This window comes from Natrix helvetica, assembly GCF_964273705.1.
Source record: "Natrix helvetica genome assembly, chromosome: 3".
Taxonomy (NCBI): Eukaryota; Metazoa; Chordata; class Lepidosauria; order Squamata; family Natricidae; genus Natrix; species Natrix helvetica.
Genome location: NC_138549.1, coordinates 49,420,796 through 49,439,918, shown reverse-complemented (window position 1 = coordinate 49,439,918; position 19,123 = coordinate 49,420,796). Strand labels below are relative to the sequence as shown.

The 19,123-nt window shown below is 48.5% G+C and overlaps 1 protein-coding gene across 4 annotated transcripts in view; it reads left to right on the top strand.

Annotated features, from left to right (window-relative positions):
- Positions 1 to 19,123, top strand: part of SH3KBP1 (SH3 domain containing kinase binding protein 1) — a 239,495-nt gene that overhangs the window by 20,229 nt on the left and 200,143 nt on the right. For 2 of the 4 annotated variants that reach the window (XM_081947350.1, XM_081947349.1), the window contains exon 2: positions 16,196 to 16,327. In XM_081947350.1, coding sequence (XP_081803476.1) covers positions 16,289 to 16,327 — 39 coding nt within the window. In that variant the 5' untranslated portion in view covers positions 16,196 to 16,288. Of the gene's footprint in view, positions 1 to 16,195; positions 16,354 to 19,123 lie in introns of all 4 variants that reach the window. The other 2 variants (XM_081947346.1, XM_081947347.1) reach the window with 1 other exon arrangement.

Sequence of the window (19,123 nt, the reverse complement as noted above, 5' to 3'; positions counted from 1 at the left end):
AAGTAGTCTTATGCCAAGGGAACTTCTCTCACCCGGACCCTCGATGGCTCCAATTGGCCGTGTGGCACTTGAGGGGGAGCTCCTGAGACAGGACAACCTTTCAGACAGGGTGATACGCACCATCTTGGGGTCCAGGAGACCCTCAACCATGCACATTTATGAGGCAACGTGGTCTTCCTTTTCCTCCTGGTGTTGCTCCCATCAAGTCAGGCCCACGGCTGCAGCTATTCCACAAATCTTGGAATTCTTGCAGGAGGGCCTAGAGAAAGGACTTGCCCCCAACACGCTTTGGAGGCAGACAGCGGCCTTGGCCACCATCCTATCCAGGGGTGATTCCCTTCCGCTCAGCAGACACCCAAGGGTCTGCAGCTTCCTGAAGGGGGCTACCAACCTACGCCCCCCCAACGGTGCACCGGTATCCAACTTGGGACTTGCCAATTGTCTTACAGGCCTTAACATCTCCGCCATTCGAGCCTATTCGCTCGGTTAGCCTACGGCACCTATCCCTCAAGACGGCCTTCCTCATGGCCGTCACATCAGCACGCAGAATTTCGGAGTTGGCCGCACTCTCCGTGAGGGAGGACCTGTGCATCATCCATTCGGACAGGGTTGTTCTGAGGTTGGACCCGGCCTTTTTGCCAAAGGTCAATAGTTTATTCCACAGAACACAAGAGGTGATTCTGCCCAATTTCTGCCCGCACCCTACGCACCCAGAGAACGGACTTGGCACAAACTGGATGTGCGTGTGTACAAAAAGAGGACAGCCTCATTCCATCAGTCCGAGTCCTTCTTCATGTCTTTCCAACTTACGTCGATGGGCAGGAAGGTGACGTCAGCTACCATTGGCCGCTGGCTGCGGGCATGCATAAAGTTGGCCTATGAGCTACAGACCAGGCCTGTTCCTCCTCGTATTACAGCACACTCCACAAGGAGCGCCGCAACGACGTCCGCCTGGGCCACTCAAGCCTCTATTGAAGAAATTTGCCGGGCGGCTACATGGTCTTCGCCATCTCCGTTCATCCGGCATTACAGATTGGACCTTTTTGCCTCGGCTGAGGCCTCATTCGGAAGGAGGGTCTTGCAGAGGATCCTTGCTGCCCCTGGAAACGAGACAGTTCCTTCTTCCCACCCTGGGACCATATAGCTTGGGTATGTCCCATGCTTGGACACTCCAAGCAGCGCCTAGGAGAATGACCGTTGGCTTACCTGAATGGTCCTTCTCTAGGTGCTGCGGGAGTGTCCAACCCCACCCTGGGGTCATTTCTCTGAATAGGTGCTGGACTTTGCACCAAGGGACAAGGACGTTACACACAGCGACCTTTCATCGGATTCCTTCGTTTTTAAAACTGAGCTCCTGGAGGGAGCAGGAGGCGTGGCTACAGAAAGATTTGAACTCAATCCTTGGGCAGCAATCTGAAGTTAACCCATGCTTGGACACTCCTGCAACGCCTAGAAAAGGACCATTCAGGTAAGCCAACGGTCGTTTTCGTTATGAATTTGTTTTCCGGGCCAATTAAGATTTTATCTATTTGTTGCAAAAAAAAATTTTCTCTAATTTTATGGGGATAGTTTGAAATAGATATAGCACTCTTGGTAGTATATTCATTTTTATGGTTGCTATTTTCCCTAATAACGATAGTTGTATTTTCCTGTGCACCGCTTGGAGAGTCCAAGCAATAGGTTAATTCAGTCTGCTTGCCCTTTGGACTGAGGAACTTTTTTTCCTTTGACCACACCTCCTCGTGTAGCCACTCCCCAGAATTTTTCCTCAGTCAGCCCGTTCGGATGCAATTGCTTGAGTTCTAGCTTAATTAATCCATTTTTTTGGCTTGGACTTTCCACTTCTTATTCTTTTTTCCTACAATCTCCCCTTATTGTTTTTGTTCTTCAATTTCCTTCGTTGCTGTGTCTTTCCCAGCAGATTCTTCGCTCTAGGAGGCCAGGAGGTAAGTCGGAAGGTGGGGGGGGGGTGCTCCTCAGCCACGCCGCGTTGGACGGCTTCGGAGGCCTGCCGCTTGCCTTTTAAAATGGGCGCGGCTATAGCGGCGAGGTCCCTGATTCCCCAGGCCCCTCATTTTTTATTTTAAACGTAGTTTTTTCATTTCCCCGGCCTGCTAGAGGACCTCTGCCGCAGGGAGGAGTGGCCGATAGTCATTTATTGAAACGTGGTCGCCGTTCTAGTCTCCCTTCACCCCCACGCTGTTGCGGCGGCCATTTTAGGTGCAAAAATTTCACGCTCTTTCTGGCGGCCATGCTACTGCAGGAGACCGCTGGAGATTGGGAGGGCCTGGCAAGGGTCTCCGGGCCGGCCCACCAACCTCCATTCCCTTTTTTTTACAAGCGGTGCTGGTTCCTGGGCCGTGCAATGGCCATCGTACCGGCTCAGGGAGGAGGCCTTATAACGCGCAGGCCAAAACCACTTTTTGCATAGTCATTCTCCTCCCTGCCTCTCCTGCGGGGCCTCGCACCCGGGTGTAGGCCCCAATCCTCCTCCTGGGCCTCCATCTGGTCTCTTATGCAGGAGTTTTTTATTGTTGGAAATTTCTATGACCTAATGTTACACAGATTACAATTTTTCTTAACTAATTACTTGATTTTTTTGTTTTCATTTCTCCAGCAGACCAGTCTCGCCTTCAGTTCTACTGCCTCATCATAGCCTTGCACCACCTTGCGTGGTCATTGACTATGGAGCTGCCCAGTCCCCCTGATTCCCAAGACACTAGGCCAGGCCTCTCTCAGGCTCCTAGCAAGGGATCCTCTTCCTCGGGGAGTGGGGGTACGGGCAAAAGCGGAGGGGGACGATCTGGGAAACATTGTTCCAGGACCCCATCCGTGGCAGAGGCCAAGGATGCTGAAAGGCGCCAACTGGCCCTTGACAAGCAATTCGAGAAGGCCCGGCACCAGGCAGGCAGGGAACCGTCCCATTCCAATTTTCCCTTGTCTCGGGAGGATCCCCAAGTGGTTCTGTCCGAGGAGGTGGAGTCCCAGGACCTATCCCCAAACAGGTCGCTAGCGGAACCAGCTTCTCCAGCCCCCTCTTGGGCCTATGAACAGGCTCCTCCCCCAGGGGACGCCAGTTTAGATGACATGCCCGGGGATTCTCGCCCCCCTCTAGAGGAGGCCCTAGAACCGGATTCAGATCAGGACAAGCTCTCCCCCCGCATGCAAGCGGTGATGGCCCGCGCCATCACTGAGGGCATCGCTGAGGCCATGAGAACCAGGGACCCCCCCTCAGTGGCCCCTAAGGGCTTCACGCCCGACCAGGCTGTTCCCCCTCCGGCCAAGCGAATCCGCCACCCTTCCCTGGAGTCTTCTGTGGTCAGTGAGGCCTCAGCCCTTGAGGATCCCGACCCGGAGGGTCAAGAGCTGTCGGAGGACGAGGACCTCCCACCTGAGGCACCCGCCTTCACGGGTCTCTTTAAACCCAGCCTCTTTAAGTCGGTCCTCCATAAGGTCAAGGCTGCCACTAGGGTGGGGGTCAAACCCAAACCTGCCCTACCAGCGACGGAGTCGACTTCAGTCAACCCCAACGCAGTTATGTTTGACGTGCCCACTCCTCAACAGGAGCTGGTTCCCGTTCCTGGGTTGTTCCTTGATCTCATCCAGCACCAGTGGGCCCAGCCAGCCACCCAGTCTTCTCCCAGTGGAGTGGACAAAAAGCTCTATACTATGGAGCCTGCCTTGGAGGACCTACTGGTCCTACCAACAGTTGACCCGCCCATAGCTGCCCTCACCTCGAATTCCTCCCTACCAGCAGACCTCCTGGAGGGCCTCAAGGCGGAGAATAAGAAGGCGGAGAAGGCATGCCACAAAACCCATCTTGCGGTCGCCTGGGCCATTAAGGCTTCTTTGTCCGCGTCCTTCTTCAACAGGGCCTCTGTGATCTGGCTCTGTGAGCTGCTGGCCAAGCTTCCGGCGGGGGACGTCCGTCTCCGCCAGGATGTTTCCAAAATAATCGCGGCCTCTCAATACGCCGCCGATGCATCTCTCAACGCCACTAAATTTGCCTCTAGGGCCCTAGCGTCCAATGTTACCTCCCGCCGCTTGATCTGGCTCAGACATTGGCAGGCGGACCAGAAAAACAAATGGAAATTGGCCTCCGCCCCCTTTAAGGGGTCTAAATTGTTTGGTGAAGTTCTGGACCCCTTCCTCATAGAGTCCAAAGACAAGAGGAAGGTCCTCCCTTCTCTGACCAAAAAACAAGGCCGCAAGGCTGCGCCCTATCCCAGGAGGCAGTCCTTTCGGGCCTCTGAGCCTTCCACTTCCGCCTCCTCCTTCTCTTCCCCCAATAGATCCTTCGGACAACAGGGGGACGGAACCCAGGACAGGCCGGCCTTTCGAGACAGGAGCAGACAGCAGTTCGGCTTCCGCAAGTACAACCACGGTGGGGCCTCCAACAGGCTGTTCCGTAAGTCCAAGTGACTGCCCGAACATAGCGCCCATAGGGGGTCGTCTTCAACTGTTTGCCTCCCATTGGGCTCAGACCACCGAGGACGCCTGGGTCCTCCAGATTGTCAGGGAAGGCCGCTCCCTGGAATTCCTGTCCCTCCCTCCCCGGAACTTCATCCGGTGTCCCACGCCAGCCTGTCCTCAGCAAAGGGAACGCATGGACCAAGAAGTCAAACACCTCCTGGAGATCAGGGCCGTGGAACCTGTCCCACCGGGCGAGGAGGGGAGCGGGTTCTACTCCATCCTCTTCCTGGTACCCAAGAGCTTGGGGGGATGGAGGGCCATCTTGGACCTCAAGAACCTCAACAGGCACATCGCCTATCGAGGGTTCAAGATGCAGTCCCTCCAGACCATCCTGGCGGGGATCTGCCAGGGAGACCTCTTCACCTCTATAGATCAAAAGGAGGCATATCTTCACATCCCCATCTGTCCCCAGCACAGGAAGTTCCTGCGCTTCTTCTATGCCGGCCGCCACTTCCAATACAGAGCCCTTCCATTCGGCCTCTCGTCTGCTCCCAGGACGTTCACCAAAGTTCTGGCAGTTGTGGCGGCCCAGCTAAGACGCAGGCCCGTAAGGCTGCAGTGCTACCTGGACGACATCCTCATCCAGTCGTCGTCCAGACAGCAGGCCTTACGGTATCTCCAGGTTACCATGCGGTCCCTCAGGAGTCACGGCTTCTCCCTAAACATAGAAAAGAGCCACCTCGTTCCCACCACCATTCTGGTCCACCTGGGGGCGGTGATAGATACCAACTTGTGCAGGGTGTTCCTCTCCCAAGACAGGTTGGAAGGCCTAAGGTCCATGACCCACAAGGTGATGCGCATGAGGCAAGCTCCAGTGGTCCTTCTGTCGCAGCTGCTGGGGAAGATGATTTCCTGCATCTCCATCGTCCCGTGGGCCCATCTATATTCCAGGGCGCTGCAGTGGCTGCTGCTACCTCATCAGAGGGCCTCCAGGAGCATTTCCTCCATGCTGGTTCGCGTCCCACCGAAGGTGAAGAGATCTCTCCGTTGGTGGGTGTCTCTGGCAATTCTCAAGGGCCACCTCTTCAAGGAGCCCGAGCGGCTGGTCATCACCACAGACGCCAGCCTCGTCGCCTGGGGGGCCCACATGGGTCACCTGGTAGTACAAGGCAAGTGGTCCCAAGTAGAAGCGAGCTACTGCATCAACCTGCTGGAGTTGCGAGCCGCCCGCCTGGCCCTGCGTCACTTTCGTCAATCTGTCCATCGACGCCATTTGCTCCTGATGACGGACAATGTGGCCACCAAGGCGCATATAAACCACCAGGGTGGCACCAGTTCCAGGTCATTAATGAGAGAGGCGGAGACCCTCGGCTGCTGGGCGGAGTCTCACCTGGAATCCCTCCGCTCCGACCACATCTCGGGAGTGGACAACACCCAGGCGGACTGGTTGAGCAGGACAACCATAGATCCCGCGGAGTGGAAACTGGACCCTCTTCTATTCCACCAGCTGTCCTGCAGATTCGGCTCCCCGGCAGTCGACCTCTTTGCGTCCAAGGACAATGCACAGCTCAGGCACTTCTACACCCGGTTCTTCACCCCGGGGGCAGAGGGGACGGATGCCCTGCGTTGCAGGTGGCCCCGTGAACTTCTGTATGCCTTCCCTCCTCTGCCCCTCCTTCCACAATTCATCACCAAGGTCATCGCGGAGGGGGCAGAAGTCCTTCTCGTGGCTCCCCACTGGCCCCGCAGGTCGTGGTTCGCCGACCTTGTCCACCTGTCGGTGTCCCCCCGTGGCGCATTCCCCCGGACCAGATCTCCCTCAGCCAGGGGGCCATTGCCCATCCGGAGCCTCAGTGGCTTCAGCTGGCCGTTTGGCACTTGAGGGGGACCAGCTAAGGGGTGAAGGCCTGTCGGATGAGATGGTGCGCACCATCCAAGCAGCAAGACTCCCTTCCATTACAAGAATCTATGATGCGTCCTGGGCCGCCTTCGCCAAATGGTGTGAGGAGCTGCACATCGAACCGACGACCGCTCCTGTTTCCCGGGTCCTGGACTTCCTACAAGGGGGCCTCGACAAAGGCCTGGCCCCAAACACGCTTTGTTGACAGGTGGCGGCCCTGTCCACCGTCTGGTCAGGTGACCCCCTCTTGCCCCTTGGCAAGATTCCCAGGGTGCGTCTCTTCCTCAAGGGCGCCTCTAACCTCCGACCTCCCACTGTTCATCGCTACCCTACCTGGCAGCTGTCCGTGGTCTTTCAGGCTCTCACCGCTCCTCCCTTTGAGCCCCTACGCTCGGCATCTCTCCGCCACCTGACGCTCAAGACGGCCTTCCTTGTCGCCATTACGTCCGCCTGTCAGATCTCTGAGCTGGCGGCCCTGTCAGTCCGGCAGGACCTATGCGCGGTCTATCCTGACGGTTGTCTTGAGACTGGACCCAAAAGTAAACTCGTGGTTCCACAGGGTGCAGGACATCGTCTTGCCGGACTTTTGTCCATGCCCATCGCACCCTAGGGAGCCCTCCTGGCACATGCTAGATGTTAGGAGGGCCCTGAAAACCTACATTGCTCGAACTGCAGAGTTCCGGAAATCGGAGGCCCTCTTTGTTTCCTTTCAACCCGGCTCCTTGGGGAAGAATGTCTCATCATCCACGGTTGGCAGGTGGCTTTGAGCCTGCATAGCCTCAGCTTATGAGAGCCAGTCCAGATTGGTTCCGCGTGGCATCACCGCACACTCCACTCGGAGTGCGGCCACTTCTGCAGCCTGGGCCACCCAGGCCTCGATCATCGACATCTGCAGAGCAGCTACGTGGTCCTCCCCGTCACCCTTCGTGCGACATTACAAACTGGACGTTTTCGCCTCGGCTGAGGCGTCTTTCGGCAGACGAGTGCTCCAGGCAGTTGTGTCAGCAACCGAATCCCGGGCTCCTTCTTCTGCCCATCCAGATGGACAATAACTTGGGTATGTCCCATTGCTTGGACTCTCCAAGCGGTGCACAGGAAAATGACCATTGGCTTACCTGAAGGGTCCTTTTCTGTGCACCGCGGGAGAGTCCAACCCGCCCTGGATGTCCGATCTGGGATTCGGGTTCTTTGTGTCAACAGGATTTTCTTCTTGGACGCTTCGCTCCATCCTCACGTTACTGAGTTTATCGAAATTCTGGGGAGTGGCTACACGAGGAGGTGTGGTCAAAGGAAAAAAAAGTTCCTCAGTCCAAAGGGCAAGCAGACTGAATTAACCCATTGCTTGGACTCTCCCGCGGTGCACAGAAAAGGACCCTTCAGGTAAGCCAATGGTCAATTTCCCCCGTAATTCTAGATTTTTTTATTTGTTGCACTAATTTTGTATAATTATTTTCTTTTATAATTGAGCACTTTGCAGTTAGCCATATTCCAAGATATTTGACTTTCTTTACCACTTGGAGTCCTATTATTTTTTCTAATTCTTTATTTTGTTCTTCCTTCAAATTTTTGGTTATTATTTTAGTCTTTTCTCTATTAATTTTTAATCCTGTCACATTTCCATATTTTCCTAGTTCTAGCATTAAACTGTTTGCTGTTTCTAATGGATCTTCTATAATAAATACCAAATCATCTGCAAAGGCTTGGATTTTGTATTCTTCATTTTTAATTTTGGTTCCTTTTATTTCTGGATTTTGTCTAATTCGTCTCAGAAAACTTTCTAGTGTCAGGATGAAAAGCAGAAGTGATAGTGGGCAGCCCTGTCTCACTCCTTTCGTTATCTCAAAAAACTGTATTTTTCCCATTTAATAGTACATTTGCCTTTTGAGTGGAGTATATTGTTTCTATTAATCTTTCAAATTTGTTTCCTAGATTCATATTCTTAATTTGTTGTTTCATATATTGCCAATTTAGATTATCAAATGCCTTTTGTGCATCCAGGAAAACAAGTGCCACTTGTTTCTCTGGGTGCACCTCATAATATTCCAAGATATTAGCTATTATTCTGGTATTATTTCTAATTTGTCTTGTTGGGAGAAACCTGTTTTGATCTGGATGTATATAATCGTTTAGTAGTCTTTTTAGTCTCTCCGCTATTATTGTTGCAAATATTTTATAATCAGCATTCAGCAACAAGATTGGCCTGTAGTTTTGAATTTGGTTTTGGTCTGTACCTTCTTTGGGTATTAACGTGATATGCGCTTCCCTCCATGAGTGTGGTGTTTTTGCTTTCATCAATGCCTCATTGTACATTTCCAGCATCAAGGGTTCTATTGATTCGCTCAAATCATCCATTATTTTATACCATTCTGCTGGGAATCCATCTGGGCCTGGTGTTTTATTGTTTTTCTGTTTCAGAATTGCTTGTTGCAGTTCTGTTTTTGTTATTTGTTTTGTCAACGTTTCTTTCATGTCTTCCGGTATTGATGGGATTTCTTCTCCGTTTAAGTATTCTTTTATTTGTTTATCATCTATTTGTTCCCCCTTATATAGTTTTTCGAAGTATTTGTGTATAATCTTTTTCTTCCCTTCCATTGTGTGTTGTAATTTGCCAGATTCCTCTTGAAGTTGATATATTAATCTTTTCTCTCTTTCTTTTCTCAATCTGTATGATAGCCACCTCCCTGGTTTGTTTGCTTGCTCAAAAAAGTTTTGTTTCGTTAATTTTAAATCCTTTTCTTCCTGGGCTAATATATTTAATTTGTGTTTCGCTAGCATCCAATCCTTTCTAATTTTATCATTTTGTGGCTTGTATTGCAGTTGTATTTCTAAATTTTTAATTTCCTCCTCTAATCTCTTCTGTTGTGCCTATTTTTCTTTATTTCTTTTGGCTGAGTACGCTATAATGATTCCTCGTGTATAGGCTTTCATAGTATCCCATAAATTTTGTATTGATGTCAGTTCTTTTGTGTTTTTAAAAATAATTCCAGCTCATTCTTACATTTTTGAATAAATTCTTTTTCTTTTAGTATTTGCAGGTTTAACGTCCATCTTCGTCCATTTCCCCCCCCCCTTTCCAGATTATTTTAATGGGGTTGTGGTCTGCCCAAGTATTTGGTAGTATTTCAATTTTATGTACTTCTGCCCCAATTTCCCCATTCATCCATGCCATGTCGCTCCGTGACCACGATTGGTGTGGATTGGAGTAAAAAGTAAATTGTTTTTTTTCTGGTTCCCTTTTTCTCCAGATATCTATCAGATTTAACTCCTCCATCATCTCAAAACATGTTATTGGTAGTATTTTTTTTATTTTTAGTTTTTTTGTCACTTACGTAGTCTTTTTTACCATCTACTATGGCATTATAATCTCCTATTATACAAATGTTCCTCCTTCCAATTTCTCTAATTTTTTCATGTAATTTTTTATTAAAAAAATTCTGGTCTTCATTTGGGGCATATATTACTACCAGCAGTATTGGTTTTTGATTTATCCACTTATTTGATTTATCCACTCATTTGAGGACTGAGTCTGGTAAAGTTGTTAAGCCATGCCCCTGTTGCTAGGCAGACCCAGCTTTCGACTCAGTTCCTCGATGAGGATGGCTGCGTCATCGCTTCTCTCCTGTCTTTTAAACAAATTGTGATTGATCTGTAAATTGTGGATTGTGAGTACTTGGCTGATTTCAGGGAGAAAAACATTAACATCAGCGATCCTACAGCACTAAGGTCCTTGCAGGGACCAGGCATTGGTGGTCGAAGCCTCTAAGCCCTGTCAGGGCATGTAGGCTGGTATTGAGGCAAGGGTGGCCATAAGTTGAGATCGGCCTCTTATCGCCTCGCTTTCGTGCCACTTGATCACTGCAGGCTCAGAGGGGGGTCACTTCTTGTCATCGACGGCGTTTTTTTGCTGCACTGCCCTTTCTCTGTATTAATTGTTGATTTGCTGAGTCACAGCGGGGAAATGCTCCGCCGCTCCTGTTAACAGCTGAGCGGCGAACCGCGGCTGCTACTAAAAAGGACAAAAATGGTAAAAATAATTCAAACGGCTGCAGAGCAATCCAGAAAGAAAGACTAAGCGTTGAAGTGTGTTCAGAAGGAGCGTGGCGAGGAGGCATTCCTCAGTCTTTCTGTCGAAGCGAGTGTCGCGGCAGTTGCAAAAGGGCGCAAATCGCCATTTTCTTTAAACTACTGTCAGTGTCTCACAACATGGCTGCCGCCATTACACAAGATATCAATACAGCAGCAGAGAGGGCTGAGGAGGCACAAGTCACCCAACCAGGGGAAGGGTCTTTGGCGCCTCAATCACCCCCTCAGCCTTCCACATCTGAAGGCATGGGTTCTAGCACTAATAGAAAGAAGCCTGGGAAGGCGGCAGTCAAAGCCGAAAAGCCCAAGAAGGTGGCTAGCAAAAAGACCTCCTCTCCCAAGTCAACTGGCAAGCCTCAACAACCCCAGGGACAATTATCATTGTTGCTTTCCCCCAGGGACAGGCAGAATAGGGAGGTCCCTATTAACCCCATCTTCTCCATTGATGTCTCCAACATATGGGGGTCATCCCAGGAGCCTCTGGTCTCCATGCCTGGAAGTGGGGATGGTTTGTCACCAGCTGTCCAGAGACTGGACTCATTACCTTCCACCTCTACTTCTACACACTTGGGCCAGGCGCATCCCATGCTCTTACCAAATTTTCAGGACATCATTGCCGCTGCTACTTCGCAGGGCATCACAGCTGGCATTCAGCAGCAACAGGCCCTGTCACACAGACAGGCGACTGCCACAATCACGGCCCCAACTGCACCTGCCCCAGTGGCTCTGCCTACAGAACCGGTGGTGTCTGACCAGGAGGATCAAGATCAATCCTCCGAATCTGAGGAAGGGAAACTCAAGGAGGCTGAATTATCTGAAGATGAGGGAAGGGAAACTGACCAGAAAGCCTTTTCGGGCCTCTTCCCTCCTGCACTGTTTCCATCCTTACTGTACAAAGCAAAGGCAGCCTCTAAAATTGGGCCCCAACCGGCAGTGGTCACGTCTTGGCCAGTAGCTGTGTGTGCAGAATCCCTCCCAGCCGAAACAATACCAATGCCAAAGATATTTGTGGACTTGATCCAAAGGCAGTGGACAGCTCCCACGTCAGGCCCAAGCCCATCTGCCTCAGATAAAAAATTCTTCAATGTGGCTAACGAGTTGGCACAGTTTTTGGCTGTTCCCCCGATAGATGCTCCGGTGATCACCGTCTACACACCAGCTCATATGCCTGGGGCTCCGGAGGACGTTCTTAAACCGGTGGAGAAAAAGGCTGATCTCACTCTGCATAGAGGACAGCAGGTGGCAGCTTGGGCGGTCAAGGCCGCCACTACAGCCTCCTTCTTCACCCAACCATGCCTTCTCTGGCTTCAGGAACTGCAACAGCAAGTCCCTATCTCAAACATAAGGGCTCACCAGGACATTGCCAAACCGGTGGCGGCAATCCAGTTTGCGTCGGATGCTACATTGACGTCCGCCAGATTCGCCGCCAGAGCCATGGCCACTTCAGTGGCATCCCGCAGACTCCTGTGGCTTTGGCAGTGGCAAGCGGATGCCCGCCACAAGTGGAAGTTGGCCTCTGCTCCATTCAAGGGAGGTTCTCTTTTTGGAGATGCCTTGGATCCATACTTAGTGGAAAATAAAGAGAAGAGGAAGGTCCTTCCTTCAGCTCCCAAGAAGGGCTTCAACCGTCCGGCACCATACCGCAGGCATTCTTCCTTTCGAGGCCAGGACCTTGGTTTGTCCTTTCGGAACCAGGACTATGGTTCTTCCTTTCAGGGGGGGGGGCAGACTAAGGGAACCAGGGATATAGGCAGCAGGGAGGCTATTCTTCCAGACAGAGATCCCAGCCTGACCGCTTTCAGCGGGGAAAGTCTTCCAGGCATCCCTTTAGAGGAGGGGGGCATTATTATCACAGAACCTAGCCCCTCTGGGGCCAGTTATCCCATTGGAGGTAGGTTAGCCATGTTTGCTGATGTTTGGGACGCAACCTCCTCCGATGCTTGGGTTAGGTCTACTGTTAGACAAGGGCTTGCCCTTGAGTTTATCTCCAACCCCCCTAGGTCCTTCAGGGCCTGCCTAGTCTCCTCCAACCCAGCTCGCAGATGCCTCATGCTAGAGGCGGTCCAACATCTCCTGGACATTTGGGCAATACAACTGGTACCGGCAGAGGAATGCGGGCTGGGGTTTTAGTCTATCCTTTTTGTTATCTCAAAGTCCTCGGGGGGCTGGAGAGCCTTTTTGGATCTTAAGAAATTAAACAAGTTCATTCATTATAAGCGTTTTAAGATGCATTCTTTGCGTTCCATTTTGGGATCCATCAGACATGGGGATTTTTTAAGTTCAATTGATTTGACGGAGGCATACCTCCACGTTCCTATTTTGCCCCAACATAGACAGTTCCTATGTTTTTCCTATTTAGGGCAGCATTTCCAATACACTGCCCTCCCCTTTGGACTGTCATCAGCCCCCCGAGTATTTACGAAAGTTCTAGCTGCCTTGGTCGCAGCACTAAGGGAGGTGTCTATTAGACTTCAAGCTTATCTTGATGATATCCTCATCCAATCTTTGTCCCCTAGTCAGGCACGTAGAGACCTAGCATTGACCATCCAGGCTCTTCAGGAGCATGGGTTTTCAATCAACATTCCCAAGAGCCACCTCCATCCTTCCACCAGGTTGGTGCACTTGGGGGCGTTGATCGACACAGCCAAATGCAGAGTTTACTTGTCTCGCGAGAGACAGGACAATCTCAGGGCCTTGGAAGGTCAGACGGCCAGGACACACAGGTGCTCCTTGGCTTCCCTATCTAAATTGCTGGGAACCATAGTGTCAGCCATCGGGATTGTTCCGTGGGCGCGTTTACATTCATGGCGCCTCCAATGGTTCCTCTTACCTTTTCAGAGGAAGCTCTTGAGCTGTTTCCTGGCCAAGGTGCAAATCCTGGCAGAGGTCACCCATTCTCTCAGGTGGTGGACGTCCCAGGCCATCACGAAGGGTCTTCTTTTCAAGGACCAGGGCTCATTGACTGTCACAACAGATGCCAGCCTTTTCGGCTGGGGGGCCACCCTTCAGACACAGGTAGCACAAGGCCAGTGGGACCAGGTGGACCGTACACACAATATAAACTGGCTAGAGTTGAGGGTGGTCCATCCTCTCCGCCACTTCCTCCCATGGGTGGAGGGAAAACATGTGCTTGTGCTAACGGACAATGTGTCTGCAAAGGCACACATCAACCAACAAGGGGGCACCAAATCACGCTCACTCATGGACGAAGCCATGAATCTGGGTCTTTGGACCGAGAAGCACTTACTATCTCTCACCGCGGAACATATTTCGGGGGTGGCAAATGTGCAAGCAGATTGGCTTAGCCGCAAGGTTCTGGACAATGCCGAGTGGCAACTGCACCCCTCGATCTTTCAGGACATAGTGGACAGATTTGGCATGCCGGTGATAGATCTATTCGCCACCCCCAACAACAGCCAGCTTCCGAGATTTTACACTCGGTTCCCAGCACATCGGTTGGAAGGGGTGGATGCTTTGAGATGCAGATGGCCTCCTGGCCTTCTATACGCCTTTCCCCCACTGCCTCTCCTTCCCAGAGTAATCCAGAAAATACTCGGGGAGAAGGCCAAGGTTGTGTTGGTCGCCCCACACTGGCCACGCAGGACTTGGTTCGCCGACCTGCGGACACTTTCGGTGGACAGACCCTGGAGGATCCCTCGGGACAGGATCTCCCTCCGTCAGGGGTCACTGGAGCCACCCGGATCCTCAGTGGTTCCAGTTGACTGCCTGGTGTTTGAGCGGAGCGTCCTAGGGGGGGACAATTTCTCCTCCAGGGTCATCAAGACGATTCAGGACACTAGGCGGCCATCCCCAGACAGAATTTACAATGCCACCTGGGAATCTTTCTGTTCCTGGTGTTCTGGTAAGACTTTGGACCCAACTAAGGTCACAATCCCTCAACTCCTTGAGTTTCTGCAGGATGGATTAGATAAGGGATTAGCTCCAAATACCATCTGGAGGCAGGTGGCAGCCATCTCTTCGGTTTTGACATGGGGGGGTTCTCCTTCCCTGGCCCAGCTGCCTACGATGCACTGTTTTCTGAAGGGGGCGTCCAACCTCAAGCCTCCAGCCATCCATAGGTACCCATCCTGGGATTTGACCAAAGTACTTGATGCCTTAACTAAGGCTCCATTTGAACCTCTGAGGGAGGTTTCTTTCAGATTCTTGACATTAAAGGTATCATTTCTGATGGCCATTACCTCCGCTCGACGGATTTCAGAGTTGCAGGCTCTTTCAGCCAGAGAGGAATTGTGCATTTTCCATCAAGATCGGGTGGTCTTACGCCTGGACCCCTCCTTTGTTCCCAAGGTGTGTTCCTGTTTCCACAGAACGCAGGAGATTATCCTACCTAACTTCTGTCCCCATCCTGTACATCCATTGGAATGTAAATGGCACATCTTGGACGTAAGGAGGGCTCTCAAAATTTATTTGAAACGCACATCTGCAACTAGGAAATCTGACGCTCACTTTGTGTCATTCCAGCCAACTTCCTTAGGCAGCAAAGTCACTTCCCCTACCATAGGCAGGTGGTTGAGGGCCTGTATTTCATTGGCGTACCAATCCCAATCTTTACAAGTGCCCGTTAGGATTACTGCGCATTCTACAAGAAGCCCGTCCACTTCAGCGGCATGGGCGGCTCAGGCTTCCCTGCAGGAAATCTGTAGGGCTGATACCTGGGCCACACCTAATGCCTATATTAAGAATTACAAAATGGATTCCTTTGCATCAGCAGAGGTGGCCTTTGGTCGCAGGGTGCAGCAGTCGGTGGTTGGGGCTGAGACTTCAGTTCAGCAGTCTTAGACCCTCCCTGGGACAGTTACAGCTTTGGTACGTTCCAGCCTGGATGCTGCCTCCACCACTAGGGAGAAAGAGCGTTGGTAGTTACCTGAGACGCCCCTTCTCCTAGGGTGGAGGCAGCATCCAGCCCCTCCCAGGGCAGGACTTGATCCTTGTTTATTCCTTGCTTGTTACTGTTTTTGCTTGATGCACTGTTACATTTCGAATAATAATAATAAAAGAAATTAGTTGTGGTCTTGGTTACTGTGCGGGGATGTTGCTCAGGGAGCGAATTATGAAACTGACCTATAAGTTAATACCACAGCAGAAGGGTTCAACTGGATGACCGGAGTAGAGGTATATTGCAACTGTTACCGATGACGCACGGGGGTCTGGTGTTTTTCTTCATCAAAAGCTGGGTCTGCCTAGCAACAGGGGTGTGGCTTAGCAACTTTACCAGACTCAGTCCTCAAGATGAGTGGATGAAGGTTAACCCAGCCTGGATGCTGCCTCCACCCTAGGAGAAGCAGCATCTCAGGTAAGTACTAACGCCCTTTTTACTGCTTTCTCTAATCTTCACTCCCCTCTTATGCGGCAGCCATTGCTTCACACCTATCAAAGTGACAGGGTGTTTCTTCATCAGTTTAGTGAATTCTCCTATCCACTGGGGGGTTTGCCTTACCTCCCCAGTGTCTTCAGAGTATCCCCCTGTCTCTGCCGATCTCTCTGAGACCCGTGGTGCTCAAAACGAGCCCCGACAAAGATGTCAATGAAGATTCTTAATCATCCAGGTAAAGTTGTCTGAAAATTGAGTCATGGCAATTGGACTTATTTTCTTGTTGGTTTGAGACATTTCACTGCTTGTCCAAACAGCTTCTGTTGCCATGATTCAACTTTTAAACAATTACCTGATCTGATTGTATTATGCATATTCATTCATATATTTTAATCCTCTAAAATTACAGAAATCTTTCTGGATTTCCCCCCTAATTTTGTACTGTATCCTTATGCTTTCCCTTCTAGTGGAGGCGATAGTGGAGTTTGACTACAAAGCTCAACATGATGATGAGCTGACAATCACTGTTGGTGACGTCATCACCAACGTCAGAAAAGAAGATGGAGGTTGGTGGGAAGGACAGCTCAAAGGCAGAAGAGGTTTGTTCCCTGACAACTTTGTAAGAGTGAGTACAAAGTGAAAACTGTTAATTGTTTTATGTAATCAACTTACATTATCTTGTTGAGATACAAGTTTGCAATATTAATAGCCAAACAAGAAAACTTTGTAAATCAGATTTATCTTCATACTATTAGCTTTCTGCAACCTTCTGAAAACTAAATTGTTTCAAAAGCTTTATGAAAAAAATGAAATGCTACTTGTTCTTTGGGTTATAATTGCTGCTGATGTATTGTTTTTTGTGGTATTTTTATAATAACCATTTATGTTATTCATTTAGTGTTTCATATGTATTAATATTGATGTAAAACATCGAGAATCTGGTTCAGTTATGGCAGTATACAAAAAAGTAAGCAATGACTTTTTACCAAATTGAAGTTTAAAATTTGAGCATAAAAAGATCTTTTAAAAAAAAACAGAACACAATTACATAGTATAGATATTTTTAACTAATTTATAAAAATCACAGTAATATATAGCACTCATAGGCAGTTTAGTTTTAAGATGTGTATTTAAAATATTGCATTTAAGACATAATAGAGATTTGTGTAGGCAAAGGGTGCTAAGAATCACCCTCTTAGTGATTCTTACTTAACCCTCGGGTTAAATCAGTCTGCCTTTGGATTTGGACATAGGAATGATCATCATTTAAACAATGAAAACAGAAACGAACTCAACAATATGCATTGAGATACATTGGACTATGGAAACATGATGAAAAGGCAAAATTTAGTTGAACTTAATATGACTAGGCATTTACTCTACACTGATGTGGCAGACTTGGTTTTCTCATCAACCAAAAACTGAAAGACTCTGTAGTAAAATTTGAAAGTATGTCAGACAGAATAGGCCAATGCATCATTCAATTGAACAAACAATGCAAGCTTCAAATCATCCAAGCTTATGCACCAACAATAAACTATAGTGATGATGAGGTTGAGGAGTTTTATGACAATGTGGCCCACCTTTAAAACAAAGAAAAATGCTGATACAAAATACTAAAGGGTGACTTTAATGTAATAATAGAAAGAACAAACAATACCTGAAGAAAAATTGACTGGCCTGTATGGACGTAGTGAATGAGATAATAGAGATAACAGACTAGTACATTTTGCTGAAGGACAGGAACTTTTTATCATGAACACATTTTACAAGAAAAAAACTGATGTTGAGAAAATGGACATGGAGGAGTCCATCTGGATACAAGCAAAATTGACTACATCATGTCAAGAGATAAAAACCATATTCTGCAATTGTACTGTCATCAAGTGTTTTAACATTGGAAGTAACCATAGAATAATACGAGCTAAAGTGAAGATAGACTGTAAAAAAAGTATATAAAATGATAAAGACGTCACAAAAAGCAAAAAGAGTGATAAACTGTTAGAACAGAACAGTGATTTTGAGATTAATCTATCAAATCACTTTGCTCTATTGCAAGATTTGGAAGAGATTAACATTACAGACCAAAATGAACAAATAGTCAAAAACATATTTGAATCTGCTACATCTATAGCACCGCTGGAAACACACTTTGTACAGTCAAAACTTTCTAATGAAACTATTTATTTAATGAAAAAAATGACAGACAATGAAGACTGTCAGATGTTTCAGTAATAAATTGGATTACATTGAACCATAGGAAAATGTATCCAAGGAAAAATGAGTCACAATGAAAGTTGTGAAAAAAGCAATTGAAGAATGCAAAGGGATTGATAGAACAAAATGCAAGCTTATAAATACAAGAAAGAAGGCTTTTGCATTAAAATGTGAAGATAGGTCTGTGTGTAGAACAAGACAGGAATTGTTAGAAATAATTGGAAAATTCTATTCAGAGCTATACAACGATCAAGAACACTCAAAAATAACCACACCCACAAAAGAAGAAATGTCAGATATCCTAGTGGAGGAAGTATCAAGAGCCATAAAATCATGGGAAATGGCAAACCTTCAGGAAATCACTGTGTTATGATTGAAATGCTGAAAGCTGGTACTCATAGTTTACCCAAAATACTAGCAAAACTATACTTGAAATGCTTCAGGAAGAAAAAATACCCAATGCATGGAAAATGCTTATACAAAGGAAAGGGATCCAAGATGATGTAAAGAACTATCACCCTGTAAGTTGTTTTTCAGTCATCTACAAGGTTTTCACCAAGATAATTACAAAAATAATATTGACAACATTAAATGATGCACAGCCAAAAGAGCAGGCAGGGTTCAGAAATGGCTGCAGCACAATGGATCACATCCAGGTTGTTCAGCAAGTCATTGAAAGGCACAACTATATACATTGTTTCTTCAATGCACATAGAGATGATAAAATCTGAAAACCAAGCAAAATGTTGATTGTGTCACAAAAATAAGCACATAAAAATGGATCTAACATTGTCAAGGGCTATATTTGCCTTCATTAGTCTATGTCAAGAATATTTTTAATGGATTCCATTGGTTTGCCCTTTCACCACACCTCCTAGTGTGACCACTCCCCAGAATTTTTCCTCAGTCTGCCCAATTGGATTGATAATTGTGAGCTCCAGCTGAATTAATTTTTTGGCTTGGACTCTCTTAATATTTTCCTTCCTTTTTCTTCATAATCTTCTCCCTTATCTCTCCCCTTTATTTTCCTTCCTAACTCTTATAATTCACAGCTGCTTCGAGCTGTTTTGGAGGCCAGGAGGTAAGCGTGCTAGTGTGGGGAGGGTTCTCCATAGCCGCGCCGTTTTGGGCTGGCTTGGAGGCCTTGCCGCTTGATTTTTAAGGAGTGCGGCATTAGC